This window comes from Bos taurus, chromosome X (genome assembly GCF_002263795.3).
Source record: "Bos taurus isolate L1 Dominette 01449 registration number 42190680 breed Hereford chromosome X, ARS-UCD2.0, whole genome shotgun sequence".
In the NCBI taxonomy this organism is placed as follows: Eukaryota; Metazoa; Chordata; class Mammalia; order Artiodactyla; family Bovidae; genus Bos; species Bos taurus.
Genome location: NC_037357.1, coordinates 87800775 through 87818468, shown reverse-complemented (window position 1 = coordinate 87818468; position 17694 = coordinate 87800775). Strand labels below are relative to the sequence as shown.

The following is a 17694-nucleotide window of genomic DNA, read 5'->3' as shown; positions in this document are numbered from 1 at the left end:
AGACAGGAACATTTAAGTAGCCATATTAAAGTATCAGGAATCATTCCGAAAAAACCAAGTGCTCCTCATTTGTGTCCTTGTGGTAAAAAGCATTCAGTTCAGCCTTTCAGTTCTGTCTGACTCTTTGCGACCCCATGGCTTCCCTATCCATCACCAACTCCTGGAGCTTGCTCAAAGTATTACTCAATCTGTAAATCTAACTATTTAATAAATCATTTTAAGAAGTAGGCCAACCAGTAGGAGTTTTCAGGTACCTTTCACACTACCATCCCCCAACCTCCACACTGCAATTTTATGATCAGAAATCAATAGCTACAAAATCGAGGGTCTTCAGAAACACACCAGACACCAAATTGGATAAGGCTGTGCTTTATTACATGCATAATTACAAATCTGTGCTAAGTGAAAAATGTATAAAGCAATGGCGACCTGGGTTTAAGCCACACAGAGAAAGGGCTGGACAATCCCATTAACCCTTCTGCCAAAGTCCATTCCATTGCCTGTAACATGATTGTTTCCATTTCTTACAATTTGCATAGCACTTACTTGTCAAAGTACTTTCCTTTCATTGTCTCAGTTTATCCTCACAACAACCCTGTGAGGTAGGTAGGGCAATTAACACTATCCCCATTTTTCAGATGGGAACACTGAGGCACAGAGCGGTTAAGATCTCGAGGCTAGTTAGTAGAAGCATAGGGAATAGAAACTAGGTCTCCTAACTCCCCAGCTCACATCTTTCCTTTAAAACTATGTTGCTATGCTTGACCAGGGAGCAGAATGAAGTGTGCAGTAAGCCATAGCTTTGGTACAGGCTGCGCCTATGAACAGGGACCAACATCTCTAAAAGTTACAATAAAGCTAAGAAAGTGTGACTAAAGCATTGGCAGCACTCAGATAAATAATTGCTCTGAACAGCTCAGCACCAAGCTTCCTATGGAAACTCAGGCTCTATTAGCTTTGGTTGATTCTAGGGTCTAGACACCTAAGCTACTGCTGATGTCTATAATGTGTATTTAGCTTCATTTGAACTTTTACCAACTCTCAGGAACTAAAATTTTGAGTCAGACAGGTTTTCTTTGGCTACTGCAGTTGAAGCCAGCCCTACAAATGAGCTCACTACAGAGATATTCATAGAATGGTCCATGGGCTGGAACCAGCCCCCCCGATCATCCTGGCCTCACTGGCTCACCCGACAGCTGGTATTTTTCCCACAGCCAGAAATGACTGGAGGTTAAGAAGAGGAGGCTGGCCTTGGTCAAATGAAGAAGAATCACCATCATTACATCAATGGCATCCCTAGGTGACATGACCAGGTGCTGTTCATCAGGCTTAACTCCTTTCTGGCCTGTACCTGGTTAACAGCATAGCTTCAAAAGACAGTTTAAAAGAACAAAATATTAAACACACTATATATATTTTTTTTACCTAGAATGAATTCAATTTATAATCACTACATAGTCCCAAGGGACCAAATATATAATAAAAAAGTAAATATTTATTAAAATCTGAGGAGTAAAAAGGCAGGACAAGGGGAAAGAGAGAGAATAAGGGATAAAGTAAAATGGAGGAGGAGGAGCACTGTTGAAGGACCATATAGTTGAGGTACAGTCAGAAAGATAATGAGGCTAAACATCCCCACCCTGACAAAATCAACCCAGGCCACTCCCTCACCTTCATTCTGCCAAGAGGCATTACACTCATCAAGTTCTAGATCGCCTCTGACTTTCAACAGATTTGGACTAGTAATAGCTGAGAATAACATTTAGCAATGAATATTTCACATGTCTGCATAGAGATGCTAAAGCCCCGGACACTGCCAGCAGGTATCACTGGCTTTAGCCCCTAAAGCAGAGCAAAGCCCTGTTGGCTCCATCAACTCAGAAGTCATTCTCTACTCTCAGAATGATCCTCTCCCTCTTCCAAGGTCCATATTCAAAACAATACACTTATAACACATGATAAAATTTTGAATTTAGGGCATGGCAGGGAGGAGACAGAAACAGAGAGACAGGGGCAGACAGGAGAGAGGAGGAGAGGCAGAGATCATTTATTTAAACCCTAACATTTTATACTACCACACGCCTTTTCCCCTTAAAAGGCTGAACTTTAGGCAAGGCATTCATTCAATGAGTGTGCACACAGAGGCTGAAGACCTTTTGGCAGGAACTTAAGAGGTAGGAATTTATGACTGCAGGATTGAACTGGATGACCTGATAGGTTCCATCCAAGAAATGCAAACTCCACACATCACAGACTTTCCTTCTTTCTTGGGTGATTTGGCAAAATAAGGTTACATGGTGGAAAACCAATTTTGCTCCCTATGTCACTTCAAAACTTTGCCCAGATGCAGATGTTTAGAAATGAGATTGTGACCAGCAAACATTTGGGGAGTGACCTGAAGTTGCTAACACCTACTAGTCCAAGAAAGTCTCCCCTTGGGGCAAGCAATCAAAATTGAGGCAGAGCACAGTTGAGTGGTTGCCACAGGTCTACTACACCAATTTCAGTTCAAATTTACAAAGCTCCCTGAGCTCTGAGACACCGTCACTTTTTTCTTTTTAATATAGAATAAGCATATACCAAGGAGGCTAACGACATAGATTTTTAAAGAACTTTTCTATCAAAATTCAAGATAATCTACCAAAAGCTTATCATTTAGGCAATGGCAGGAGACGCGGCCCTCCTCCATGAGCAGATGTCTGGTCTTGGGTCAGCCCTCTCCATAAAAGTAGACTGCCTCCAACCAAATGCTGCTTTGAGCCTCTATGTTGTTTGGAAAGCCTGCTCTTTCAGCGACTACTAACTATTCTCCCCTTGAGGCACATAATTAAGCAGTTTAATAAATGTCAGGGTGTTTGGCTTGGAGCATGGAATGACCTTCCTCCCACCATCTTACAAGAACTCATATATTTTCTTACTAGGGTTTTTTCACTACCATAACTTTCCACCCTCTCTCCAAAGGGAATCCAGGTAATTCCAGAGGTGGTTTAAAAAAAAAAATCAAGATTGTAGGACACTTAAGTTCAGACCACATATTTAGACATCTTTTACTCACCATTCCACCTCCCCTTTACTTTCTAAACTCTTAATTTTTCTCAGGGTTTTCAAGAGCTCAATACTCTATGTACCACCATGAAAGACACTCTCCTGCTTTCTCTGAACAGACAGTGGCCTGCATATGGTTCTGATCTGATGAAAGTAAAACAGCTTCTCACAATACAATGTGGTCCATCACCAGTAAGTACTTTAGCAATATAAAACACACTGGCCATTTCAAAATTTCAATAACTGTCTTGACTATCATTTATTAAATATTCAACCTCAAAAACTGCACTCCTTATGATTAAAAAAACAAAACCAAAAGATATCATGGGGTATACTCACCACCTAACTAAACAAACCAAGGTCAGGACCCAACCAGGACAGTTGATTCAAATACTTAAAACATACAGTGGTGATTACTTTCCCTGTTGGACTCTATTGCACGTTGTTTTTAAAAAATGTATTTGCTCCTCCCCTCCACCTGAATAGGTTCATAAATTCATAGTTAAGAATTACTTCACAGTCTTAGACCACACAAAGTCCCCGTTAATTTATCATTCTTGTGGTCAAGCACAATTGAAGACTTGATAGAGAAATTGATGCTGTTCTCTGCTCTTTCTGTGAAGGGTTCAGATTCAGTCTCTGGTGTCCAAACAACTGAACTCCTTTGCAGTTCAAGCAGCAAACAGATTGACTGCTCTGCCAGCTGGCACATCCAAAGCACTGTCAATGTCGGATTATCCACCAGAGGACATGGGCTCTGTGGATTATACCACCTCTACTCCAGCTGGGCTGAGCCAGAAGGACACTGGAGCCAGAAAAGAGGAGAGTGTCTGAACTAACAGAAATGATCTTAAAAGTGGCCATGACTTTGCATGTTCAGTCAGTTCCCTGCTTCTGCCAATGGTATATCTAAACATGCCTCAGCTTTATTCCAGTTTCTTTAATTCTTTACACTGAAGATCTGAAGATACAAAATATAGCTGTTAGATTTTTTAAAATCTAGCCTCTCAAAAAAAATCTAGACACTCATTCCCTTCATGGCTGGATGCCTACAGATATTTTGCTTTGGAAAACCCTCTCTCGAAGTGCTTATTGGCATTATTTTATAAATCCTTCCCTTGTGTTGGGAAATTTTCTCTCAATACCAGAATAGACTGGTCTCCCAGTCTTTTGCCACTGAGGTATTTGACCATTTCTGGCTACTAACAGACCTCCCTATATCAGCTCTGTTGGTTTAATGATGTCTAACTGCTGAATTGGCAGTGGCAGAAAGAACATTTTCCTTTGCCTCAAGATAAGAAACTCTGAATGTTAAGGTGCTGAGCTAGCAGTCTAGCAGGGAGCGCTACCACAATTAGCCAAACTTTGAGCCAAACCATAGGACTGGACATATAATGGATATCATAAACTACAGGTACTTTTAGCATATAGTTACAAGGATTCCTGAGAAGCTGAGGTTAATGAATGAGATTTACTAGGAGTGAGGTATCAAAGGGATGTTTTTCTCTGGAGGGCCAATCAGTGCTTAGCATCTAGAAAGTACACCTTGGCACAGTATTATCTGATTTCTTGAATTTATTCTCTGAAGTAGCACCTGAACACTGGCTCATCTGTTTCAAATCAAAAACAGAGCCTAGAAGAAACACAAAGGCAAACTTACATACCCTCCATATCACCGCTGCCCTAAGAAATGTGACCAAACCTTTGACTGTCATCAAATACCAGAAATATTAACATTTCCTGTTTTGCAAACTTTAGTTGGACGGCTGATAAGAAGAGATAGGTAGTGAACCAGAAGTACACACAGAAGAACTTTGACTACTGCACAACAGATGTGGTGGTAGGGCAAATAGCCACATCTCTTTTGAGGGAATCAGTGGCAAAGAAGGGACAAATGACCTACTTGTCCCTTGTGAAGTTACTGAGTCATGACTATACTGTAATAAAACCTAGGGAGGATCTTTTCTTTTTCATTACAATGCTAGAGTGTTATATTTAAAGGGAAAGCTCTGGTGACTGCCTTGATACTTTAAAGCTAAAAATCAAAATAAGCCTTGGCTCCCTAGTTCTGGGCAATAAAAGAATTTCAGATTTTGGAAACATAAGAACTAGGGGTAAAAAATCCTAGACTCAGAGATCGGCAACTTTTAAAATGAGGTACACTGAGGTGCTTGAACAGAGGAGACAGAGGGTAGGAAAGGCTATGCTGAATGACTGCTGATTCTAGGCTGGAAGGATGGTGGGAAGCACTGGGAACAGACTTGGAAAATGGGAAAGGTTCAGCTCTCTCCCCTAGCATTTGAGTCTCACTGCTGTGGGCATCAGCGTGGGAATGGAGGTATGGCAGTAGCTACTGGACTATAGAGCAAAGCAAATGGCTGCGTGTTGCCTCTCTGGTCCATGGGCTATAAGCTTCTGGAGGCTGGGTTTACAATTTAGCTCCAGGAGTTATCTTTTTGTAATAGGAATGATTAACTGGGCACAGTGCTCAATCCCAAAGAGAGGACTCAGGACTAAGGCATGGAAAAGGGAGAAGAATGGAGGGGAAACAACAGCATGTGGGTAAACATGTAGAAAACGTAGTTGGAATGATGGTGGTGGCTCTGTAGCTCCACCGGGTGTCCCTAGATGTTTTCTACTGCAGTAGAGGTGGTAGGAAATTGAGACAGGCACCTTTTCAATTGGATACAAGCACCTTAGGTGTCACCAGGCCTTGTCCACACCCCTGGGTCTCAGGATGGTTCTGCATTTTATTTAGAAGTCTAAGAAGCCTCAAGGGAGTCAGAGCTGCCTATCCTGTTCCAATGCCTTGAATACATCTGAAAGTACTCCCAAGCCTAAATTCACCATCATGGGGAAAACACTGGCCTGTTAAATGTACTTAACACTGGGAAGACGCAAGAGTGCCCAGTCATTTTAGTACTGGTGGTTGTTACGAAGGAATGCATGAAAACACAGATACAGCTTGGAATCTTCCCTGGTTTACCAGTATGCAGTCTAGATTTGGTTCCCTTTACTGCTCTTCTATATTCCAGAAGCCGAAAGCACCATCACTCATGGAGGTGGCATCTGGGTAAGAGGATTAGTTGGGACCTCACAAAAATGTGAAAGACCTAGTCATTGACTTTGCTTAGAACTTTACTAATCATTTCAAGGAAGCTGGAGAAATCATTCCTTGTTACTAACAAATTCATGGCCAAGTCTTTGTCTACTAGCTAACAAAGACCACCTGGAAAAATTAGCCTATTTGCAGACAAGGAGAAAATTCTATAACTTATCTTTGTGCACGTCAAAAAAGAGTACCAGGAACAAGCAAGCTATAAAAGTTAATCTCTTTAAATTCACTTAGAGGAGATTAACCAAAGCAGCATTGTCTTATAATCAGACATTAAAATTAACATATACATAAACACACGAAACTAATAATGCTAAATACTGTAACAGGAACAAGATAATATTTGAACTGAATTCACAGTCTGGAAAATACCATTACTATTTTCCTTCTGGCTTTCCTTCCTGTGGCTGGAAAAGCAAAGCCCCTTAGTTTACACTTCATTTTCCACCAATGACAGTTAAGAGTCCAAAAAAGTGACTTTTTCATGAGCTTCCTGCAGGCTATAGGTCAGGACATCTGGAATTTTTCTTGCATAGTTTTCAGTGATTGCATATTGGCTAACAATTATGTCTTAAATTAAAAAAATCTTTAAATAAAAAGAAAGAAAAGAATTAAATCATAGCAATCTTGTTTACTCTTTCATGAAATCTTCCTAATGCAATATCACAGAAGCCTAATAGAATTTTCTCCTAAAGAGAAGAATAATTTCCAGAGATTACGTAGTGCAACTGGTTAATTTGCAGGAAAGAGACAACACACTGATATAACTTCACCACCCAAATGTAGGAAATGTGTTTTGGGTACCCAGTTAATAAAATATATCCATGGTCTGCAATGTCCTTCCTGTTTTATATCCAGTACAACCCTGTGATTCTAGTTGAAGAGAATGGAATCAGGATCTTGGTTCGCCATCTGCGCTATATGCTTTAGCACATCCTTTTTGGTAATGATCCCAAGCAATCGCCTAAAAGATAAAACAAGACAACAAACAAAAATCAATCTGTAGCTAAAATAAAATTCACAAAGGTGACACTTTTCCTCCTCAGTCGTTTTCAACTTTGTCTTTGAACACAATTTGCACTTATAGAATGATAACAGGACTAGATTACATATACCAGGTAAATGGACCAATGCATGGGTCCCTTTAAGCATTACTTCCTCTAGGTGTTAAGTCCTGCTATTTCCTGTGTATATTACTCTCTATATATACAAGTCTTACCTTTCATAACCCAGTTCAAATGTCCCTTTTCCAGAACACCTTTTCTGATCCTATGAACCAGAACTAATTGTGCCCTCCTCCTAGGAAGAGTATGTTCTGTGCACATCTCTTCTGTAGCATTTGTTCAGTTTGCTCTGTTATCAGCTTCCCTATAACACTGCATACTCCCTGAGGGCAGAGGGTAGTCTCTTTGATTTCTGTCTCTCCCCAGAATCTAGTGGAATATGTTTTTACATGAAGTTCAGATTTAGTTAAGATTGAATGAACCAGTTAGGGAAAGTCCCCTTACTGATTTCAATTCTGCAAGACATCTGTTACATTATTCAGAAATTTTAGAGGGTGAAATTCTTATATAATCACTAGATTAACATTACCATGCTCACACAAACACACACACACATACACACACACACAAAAACCCACCCTTCTCCTCAACCTGCTTTTTTGTTTCCCAATAAAAATAACATGGCTTCCTTTACTTGATAAGAAATATCTCAGAAAGAAAGAGCCTTAGCCATGGGAGTCAGAAGACTTGTGTTTAAAGCCTACCTCAACTAGACATCAACTGGGGCGTCCTTGTGCAAATCTTTAAACCTCACTGGAACTTGGTTTTCTCACCAGTAAATAATAACGATGAAGGTATTGTAAGGACGAAATAACACACACATACTACCTGCTGCTGCTGCTAAGTCGCTTCAGTCATATGCGACTCTGTGCGACCCCATAGACGGCAGCCCACCAGGCTCCCCCGTCCCTGGGATTCTCCAGGCAAGAACACTGGAGTGGGTTGCCATTTCCTTCTCCAATGCATGAAAGTGAAAAGTGAAAGTGAAGTCGCTCTGTCATGTCTGACTCTGTGCAACCCCATGGACCGCAGCCCACCAGGCTCCTCCGTCCATGGGATTTTCCAAGCAAGAGTACTGGAGTGGGGTGCCATTGCCTTCTCCGACATATACTACCTAGTACCATTTAAATTTCAGTGCTGCCTGTTCTTAAGAACATAGTATTTCCTTTGTAGGGGAGGAACTGAGTTATTTATAATATGCAACCAGCAGTTCACATCTCTCAAACCCACTATCCTCCCCAAACATCTTCTCTATTATGACAGTGAGAGAAACATATCCATCTTCATCTCAGAGTCTCCAAAAGGTCTATAAGTGCTACTAAGTTCATGTGAGCTGGGCTTTTCTTTCTTTAATCTCTCTACGTTCTCTTTCTTCCCCTAACCCAATCTGATTTCACCAACGAGCTCTCACCCATTGTGTGTAACCAGGCACTGCCGCAGTCCCAGCTTGCGGAAGATATCCACCACAATCTCCATGGGCGTAAGGTCAGTCACAGTGAAGGGGCTGAGATCCAGGATGTTCCGAAGCTTGAGGGTAGGTGGGGTGTATGGTGGCACTGGAGGAGAATGTTCAGTGAAATAAATGACGGAAGTGCTCACAACTCCATCCTGTTTTTTTCGAGCATTTTCTATTGGAAAAAAGTAGGGGGAAAAAGTTAAAAAAGAAGGACTAATTCTATCCTTCTGGCCCCTAACCAGTCCCCTCTCCCTTCTGTCTTCCCCATTTCATGCACGCATGCTTATTTATTGTATAGTTGATATACAATGTTGTGCTATTTTGAGGTCTACAGCAAAATGATTCTGTTCTATGGGCTTCCCTGGTGGCTCAAATGGTAAAGAATCCACCCACAATGTGGGAAACCTGGGTTCAATCCCCGAGTTGGGAAGCTCCCCTGGAGAAGGGAATGGCTACCCACTCCAGCATTCTGGCCTGGAGAATTCCACAGACAGAGGAGGCAGGCTAGAGTCCATGTGGTTGCAAAGCGTCAGACATGATTGAGCAACTTTCACATGCACACACACATATAAACATATATATATGTTGTTTGTCAGATTCTTTTCCATTACAGGTGATTATAAGATACTGAGTACAGTTCCCTGTGCGATACAGCAGGTCCTTGTTGGTCATCTATTTTATATATAGTAGTGTGTGTCTGTTAATCCCAGTCTCCTAATTTACCCCTCCCCTCCCCTCACGCATATTTATTTATTATTTCTATAGTGGACCTCCTGTCCCCTTTATGAAATCCTTACCAATTGAAATAATGAGGTCTCTTCGGAGGACAAAACCCACAAGTCTTTGGGACTCCCGGGACACCACCACTGGGAAGCCACTGTAAGTTGTTTCACTGATTATGGTCTCTACATCTTCCACAGTCATACTGTCCTGAGTAAGGACAGTCAACAAAGGATCATTTCTCCGGGGTTTCATCACATCCATTGCCAGGGTCTTATGAGCAAACTCTTCTTTGGCTTCAAGAAAGGGGTACCCATTGAGACGGATGTGGGCATCATAGATGCCCTCCCGCCCAAGAGCATCCGCCACCCACTTGCTTGTCATAGCTGCAGCCATCAGAGGCACAATGTATTCCAAGCCACCAGTTAATTCAAACATTATGACAACAAGAGAAACGGTCATCCGAGTCACCCCACCTGCAAAAATAGACAACAGGCTACTTAGTGAAGGCAGGAAAAGTATAGGATTCATTACAGTTATGGGCCTTTCACAGGCCCCATCCAGAAAAAGTTACTTACCAGAAACATCACTAAAAGGAGGCCCTTGCCTACAACTGCATAGACTCCTGCAACTGCATTCAAACAAGTTTACAATGGACAGGAGTCACACTTCTCAAAATAACCTATACAAAAGATACCTCCTTCACTCTTTTTTCATTTGTTTGTTGCTCCCCACCAACTCCCAATTATAAAAGTAATTGCATAAGATGTCTATGATTTGTATAAAACCACAGTCGTGAGAGGTTCTCTGGGACATGCAGGCCCACTGTAGAATAATTGCAAACTATATATATGTTTAAAGTATATAAAGGAAAGTCTTACCCGTAAACTCACTGCCTAGAAATATGCTGAGTAAAAATTTCAAGTGACTTTTTTTCAAAAACATATGTTTTTATATAGATGAATTTGTATTATGTTTAAATTCCTCACCATGCCTTTTCTCCTAACTTTATGTTAGGAATACTTTGCATATTAGTACAAATTTATTTAAATTGTATTTAAAAATATTAAACATATTAGCATCACATTCAGTGGCTCCATGGTATAGCATTATATGGATGTACCATAATTTATTTAACCAGTCCCTTATTGCACTTTTAGGTTGATTACAGTTATTTGCTATTACACATAATACCATGATGAACATTCTTGTGCAGGTATTTTTGTCCAAATTTCTGGTTTCTTCCTCAATATGACAGGATTTGAGAGAATTCCTCTCCAATGGGAGGAATGGAGATATATGGTAAAGAATGCCTTCTTAAAGCACTTGAAAATGGCAAACCCAACAAGAAATGGATTGTTTTTTTTTTTTTTTTTTAACCTACAGTCAGTTATATATAGTATAACTCATCTTTATAATGCCACCTGGGGAGCAATTTCTTTGAAACCAATGAAAACAATACTCACCCAAACAGGCTGCAGCCCCAACCATCGCATAAAGGCCAGGGGTGATGCAATCCGCTCCTTGACTGCACCAGCTATTGAAGATGGCCCAGTCATGGTGGTAATAAGCCAGCTGTTCCATCCCAACTCCCAAAAGCCGACCTGCTATAGCACCAACAGCCATGCTAGGGATAAAGAGACCAGAAGGAATCTGCAAAGAGAAAGCAACAGATGGTTAGTGAGAAGTGATGTAATTACATGGCATGTGATAAGGGCTAAAGGACTGACCCTCTGCAAAGCGAACAGGCCAATGACAATCTAACTATGCACTATGCTAGCAAGTGGCTGCAAAGATCTGTGTAACACTACAGGGACTAGAGGTTCTCTGGGACGTGCAGGCAAGTACAACTGCAAAGATGCTTACCCTGATTCGGGGTCCATCAGGCAAGAGCCTGAACTCTCCAGACCAACACAGAACTGGAGGTAGAAATTAAGCCTTTCCCAAAGAAAAAGGAAAATAGATGGAGTTTCTCATATATGCAGACAGTTTACCCAATTTTGAATTCTTATCAATAGCGATTACCCTTTATTGACTATCTACAATGCTCTATGCTGGATGCTCTACAGACTGGATTTTCTGGGTTCTTTACAACCACCCCAAGAGGCGGGTGTTATTATCCTCAATTCACAAACGATCTAAGGTACAGAGAGGTTAAGAACTCATCCAAGGCCAAGATTTAGTAAATGTTGGTGATAGGGTTTAAATGCAATGCTTCTAATCACTCTCATGTATTGAATCTTGACCCACTGCCCACACAAAAAGGATGGCATTTGAGGTTTCAGTTTATTTTAACAGTATAAAAGAAATAATAAATAAGTTTTTTAATGAGGTAGTGACTATGGTTGCATGACTATCCCAAAAAGGAATCCCCATCTGTCTCCTCTTTTTTTTTTTTTTGAACTCCTAGAATGTAATTGGGGCTTCTCTGGTGGCTCAGTCAGTAAAGAACCCACCTGCAATGCAGGAGACACAGGTTCAATCCCTGGGTCAGGAAGATCCCCTAGAGAAGGAAATGTCAACCCACTCTATTATTCTTGCCTAGGAAATTCCATAGACAGAGGAGCCTGGTGGGCTATAGTCTATGGGGTTGCAGGACATGACTTGGGGACTAAACCACCACCACCAGGATACAATAGTGCATTCTCAATTTTCTGTGCTAAGAGAGGGAAAATGATGACAGGGATAACCCAAACAGAAGATTATTTTAAAATAGCTTTGATTCTAGAATAAATTTGAATTGGGGTGGGTCTGATGGTCTGCAAATTCACTTTTAAATGAAAGAATAAAGCCATGAGGTGCAAAGTAACCCAAGAAGCACTGCAAATATGTTCAACATGTTGAGGATGGATATGAATTCAGAGATTACTGTATTCCCTAAACTGCATTGTTGGCCCTTATTTTCTGTTTTGAATCTATTTCTCTAGAGAATAGAGGAAATACATTGGTAGTTGAGTGCTAAAGAAAAGAAGGGCTTCCATGGTGGCTACAGATAAAGAATCTGCCTGAAATGGAGGAGACCCAGGTTCAATCCCCGGGTCAGGAATATCTCTGGGTCTGGAAGATCCCCTAGAGAAAGGAATGGCAACCCACTCCAGTATTGTTGCCTGGACACATAAAAACCAAGGAAGATAAAGAAAATACAAATTTTCCTTCTTGATTTCTTCTGACACATGGAAATTACAACGGTACTGAAAATAAAGATATTGGCCTGATGTCAGCTTTTGATAATCTAAATATTAATTTAGGGTCACCTATGAAGTTCTTGATAATTGGACACTGTTAACAACTGTAAAAAATACGTTTAGCTATGTATTGGGTTGAACCATATGAAATTGCTATTTCAGTGGTTAAAATGGTTGGCAACTTCATTTGGTTCAACCAACTACTTTGCTTTATTGGTAAACTCCAAAGCCACTTTATAAGGACCAAAAATGTGTTGGTCAGATATTGTTTTGATACAAAATGCACTGGGATAAATACCTCACCATCCTTTTTGAGTGGCAAAATATGTTTTCCACAGAAAAGGAGAAAACATTTCTACTTTTAAAATCTCATCACCGAGGTTTGCATTTGGCCTAAAACTAGGCTTGGACAATTTTAGATAGCCATACAATTGTCTAAGAAGTTATGAGGATATTGAGGATATGTGCGGGTAAAAGGGGCCTTGGGGTGGGTTAGTGGATAATGCTGGGTGAAGCTGGACATACTCCATGAACTACGAGAATTTTATGGTATCTTGGCTTTGCCCTGAAAACCTACAGACACACAAATATCCAGGAAGGACCAAAAGAATCTCCTCACCTTCATGCCAAAGGTGAATATAGTGATGACAATTTTCAGTATGAGTGTCAAGGCCAGCTGCCACATTGCACTGTAGACTCCCACGCCAGCTGGTCTGTCGGGCAGCTCACCCGCCTTGCTTGTGTTGAAACGGTTCTCATAATCACAGAGTTTGGAGGAGTCCAGGAGGCCACAGTCATTGAACAGCTCAGAGATGAGCTCACTTGTGCTCACTCGGGTATACTCATTGGGGAAAGCCAGGATGGCAGTGATGGCTGTCACGACAAGAACCTCTACGACAGGATACTTGCCCAACTGGGTAGTCTTCCGCTTCCGACACCAGGCAATGTTAGTGCGGATAAAAAGAGCTCCCCACAGACCACCAAATATGCCCAGCAGAATGAAGGGCACAAGCTCAAAGAGATGCCATGGGGTGTGAAATTCCACATAAAATAGAACCAGGCGGCTGTTTCCAAACGGATTGATGGAGCGTAGAGTGAATGCTGCCACTAAAGCAGCGAAAAATGAACGCCACAGTGTTTTGAGGGGAAAGTAGTAGCTGACCTATAGGAGAAAAAGCGAGAAAATCAACTCAAGTCAATATGCAGGAACTATTTGGGGTGAAAAACTGTGCTGTGGCAATTCGAGCTGAGGAAGAAAATGGCCTGGAAATCTCCAGTCCCGTGGCAAAGCACTGGAGTTGGGCAGAGCACTTCAGGACTGCAGTATACACAGACAATGGCCAGAATTCCTGGCACAAAATCACAAGCGTGGCTCTACAGACAGATAAAAGCAGTTACCTCTTCTAGGCTGAATAATACTCCACCAATAGGTGCCCCAAAGGCTACAGATACACCAGCAGCGGCAGCGGCTGACAAGACCTATGATTCAAAACTCAAAATTAGTGACAGAATAAGGCCACTTTCCTACCTTCAGTCACGTTTTAAAAGGAATATTGGTGGTTACCAAACGTAAACAAAACAAAAAAAACTTTACCTGCTCTATACCCAGCTTATTTATGAAAAATGAAGTTCAACATATATTTACTTTGAGAGCAAACACTATCTGCTGAATCTTGAACACATGGTTCACATGCTGGAACACGTAGCGGGCCTTCCTTTGTAATTAATTTAGGCGTGTACTTGATTCCAAATTATGCTCCCATCCCCCATACTCCCAATTCCACAATTGATTTATGGTCTGTAAGACCTATTCACCACCTAAATGAAATATTTACATTATGTAAATATTTACATATGTAATTTACACAGCACTTTCTTTATAAAGAAAAGCTTTTAAAATGAGATTTTAAAGATAGCTCTAATCCCTGCTTATTTAACTTATCTGCAGAGTACATCATGAGAAACGCTGGACTGGAAGAAACACAAGCGGGAATCAAGATTGCAGGGAGAAATATCAATAACCTCAGATATGCAGATGATACCACCCTTATGGCAGAAAGTGAAGAGGAACTAAAAAGCCTCTTGATGAAAGTGAAAGTGGAGAGTGAAAATGTTGGCTTAAAGCTCAACATTCAGAAAACAGAAATCATGGCATCCGGTCCCATCACTTCATGGGAAATAGATGTGGAAACAGTGTCAGACTTTATTTTTCTGGCTCCAAAATCACTGCAGATGGTGACTGCAGCCATGAAATTAAAAGACGTTTACTCCTTGGAAGGAAAGTTATGACCAACCTAGACAGCATATTCAAAAACAGAGATATTACTTTGCCAACAAAGGTTCGTCTAGTCAAGGCTATGGTTTTTCCTGTGGTCATGTATGGATGTGAGAGTTGGACTGTGAAGAAGGCTGAGCGCCAAAGAATTGATGCTTTTGAACTGAGGTGTTGGAGAAGACTCTTGAGAGTCCCTTGGACTGCAAGGAGATCCAACCAGTCCATTCTAAAAGAGATCAGCCCTGGGATTTCTTTGGAAGGAATGATGCTCAAGCTGAAACTCCAGTACTTTGGCCACCTCATGCGAAGAGTTGACTCATTGGAAAAGACTGATGGTGGGAGGGATTGGGGGCAGGAGTAGAAGGGGACGACAGAGGATGAGATGGCTGGATGGCATCACTGACTCGATGGACGTGAGTCTGGGTGAACTTCAGGAGTTGGTGATGGACAGGGAGGCCTGGCGTGCTGTGATTCATGGGGTCGCAAAGAGTCGGACACGACTGAGTGACTGAACTGAACTGAATGATACAAACTTGAAATAATGATTGGCTCACAGCTAATCAGGAGCTGCAAATATTCAGACAAGAGGTATTTAGAGTTTCCTGTACTATGTGCCCTAATCCACACCTAGTGACCTATGGAACAGAAATAGGAGGGTGACTAGAAGCAAAGTTGGGGATAGATTTTGAAGGGAATAGTCCTAAGACCTAAGTGTGTCTAGGTGTGGCAAGGAAAAGGGTAAGGAGAGAAAGAAAGAGAAAGAAGCTGTCAGACAGAAATTAAAAGGGACAAGGAGGTGGGGAAAGAGAGCAAGTGATATTTCAAGAGTACCATCTTTGTAGACATATGAATGTAAAAGGTGCATGATAAACACACCAACACACCAGAATTAATAGACCAAGAAAGTCAGTTTGTTGGATTCTGGTTGCTGTGGAGTGATATATGATGTGTGGTATCAAGGAGCTATTTTTAAAAGGAAGTAAAATAAAACTGTCAGTTTTTTAAAGAAAAAAAAGTGGTTCTTGGCAAATAGGTAGGTTTTTCTGGAAGTGCAAGATGGCTCAGGAAAACGAAGGGTGTGGGGGAAAGTGATCTCTGGTGCTAGCTGGGGAGGACTCTGAAATTCAAGACTAGAATGGCTTTCATCTAAGAAGGATGAGGACATTTAACACAGAACTTCAGAAAGGGGATTTCAGTGACTTTGTTTAGGATGAATTACGAGGGAGAAGGAAGAGTTGAACTGGCCAGTAAGTTGTAGAGTGGAGTCTACCTGTGCCCTGCTTTCTCAAATCTCTATTTTACGCTCAACCATCTGGCCACTATGACAAGGCCCGAGGACATAAAAGGGTTACTGCTGATGGTGAGAACACCAGGAAAAAATAACTGCAAACTCTATATAAGCAATAAGAAGTGAATGACATATTCAACTATTCATGAGTTTAGTTAGAAATATATGATATCTGTACAGAAAAACAGCCAAATCAAACTCTTCTTTCATTTTATAAGAACTGTTTGAACAAAAATGCCAATTTTATATTAAATAAAATGAAAGTAATCACCAATCTACAGTTTCAAAGTCACCTCTACTTATGCAAAACCAGCAACAATCAACACTTTACTCTTGCCAGTTAAAATGTTTTTTTTTTTCATCTCTTTAGCTTCTGTTGTACATTACTCCTATCGAACAACTTCACCAGTATAAGACTGCCTTTATGTATTTGACAGATAGCTAAACAACCTACTCGGATTTCCCTCTCTCTCCTGCTAGCCTACCTCTCCTGCCAGGAACTTTTCCCCTTGAACCATCAAAATGTATTCCACATTTTAAATTTCAACATCTTTGAGTTTTTTTTTTTTTTTTCCGAGTCTTATGGGGAATTTTGTTTTCTTTTGCTTTCAGAATAAATCACGAGGTTCTAATTTTGTGAAAAATCCTCTTCAATGAAATAACCTTGGTCTTGACCCATTCCATATGTGATTTCTTTGTAATTCAAGAGGAAAAAAAAGCAAGAACCATTATTTTCTCAAATTCTTAATTATAGCAGGAAAAAAGTAACTAATGACTTGGAACTTCTTAAAAAATGGTCTTCCTCCTGAAAATGACACACATTAATAACTGTATAAACATGAGAACAACTATAGAGATACTGCAGTGGGACTCATTTGCAGGGCTGAGGTGGAAGGCAGGGAGAGAGAAATCGAATACAGAGAAACAAATACAGTATGCTGTTAGGTAGAAATAAAAGATAAAAAAGCTGGCATCTGAAACACATGCTGAACTTATATTCTTTCACAGGAATAAACTTCTTTAAAAAGTCTTCCATTATTTCTGCAACTTCTTTGGAACAGAAATCACACATTCTTGTATAGAATTATATATTATAAAAAGTTAAAGTCTTTACTTCTTCCTCACCAGCATCTACCTCACTTTCCCCCTCACCAGAAGTAGACATTTTTTTTAACAGTTTGGGGTGAAACCACTTCTCAGCCATTTCTTTCAAGGAGCATATATACACACTTTACAAAAACATTAACTGACTTTTACTATACACATTATTCTGAGATTGGCTTTTCAAAGTTTAATGGTACTTTATAGCCATCATTCCATGTTAGTATACATAGCATTATCTCATTAAGAGTTGCATAGGATTCTAGAGTATGGACAGAATATTGTTTATTCAGTCAGTCCCCCACTGATGGTCACTTGGATTGCTTCAGTTTTTCACTATGTTGACAGATGCTGCACTGACTATTCCCACAAACCTTTGTGCACACACGGTAGAATGTCTGCAAGATAAATTTCTAGAAATGGAACTTCTGGGTCAAAGAGTATT

The 17694-nt window shown here is 40.6% G+C and overlaps 1 protein-coding gene across 2 annotated transcripts in view; it reads right to left on the bottom strand.

The window, feature by feature from the left end:
* Positions 1-353: 353 nt before the first annotated feature.
* Positions 354-17694, bottom strand: part of CLCN5 (chloride voltage-gated channel 5) — a 183192-nt gene continuing 165851 nt past the window's right edge. For both annotated transcript variants that reach the window (XM_005228180.5, XM_003588167.6), the window contains 6 exons: positions 13984-14064; positions 13205-13747; positions 10867-11053; positions 9478-9876; positions 8636-8852; positions 354-7124 (listed from right to left, as the gene is read on the bottom strand). In XM_005228180.5, coding sequence (XP_005228237.1) covers positions 7034-7124; positions 8636-8852; positions 9478-9876; positions 10867-11053; positions 13205-13747; positions 13984-14064 — 1518 coding nt within the window. In that variant the 3' untranslated portion in view covers positions 354-7033. The remainder of the gene's footprint in view (positions 7125-8635; positions 8853-9477; positions 9877-10866; positions 11054-13204; positions 13748-13983; positions 14065-17694) is intronic.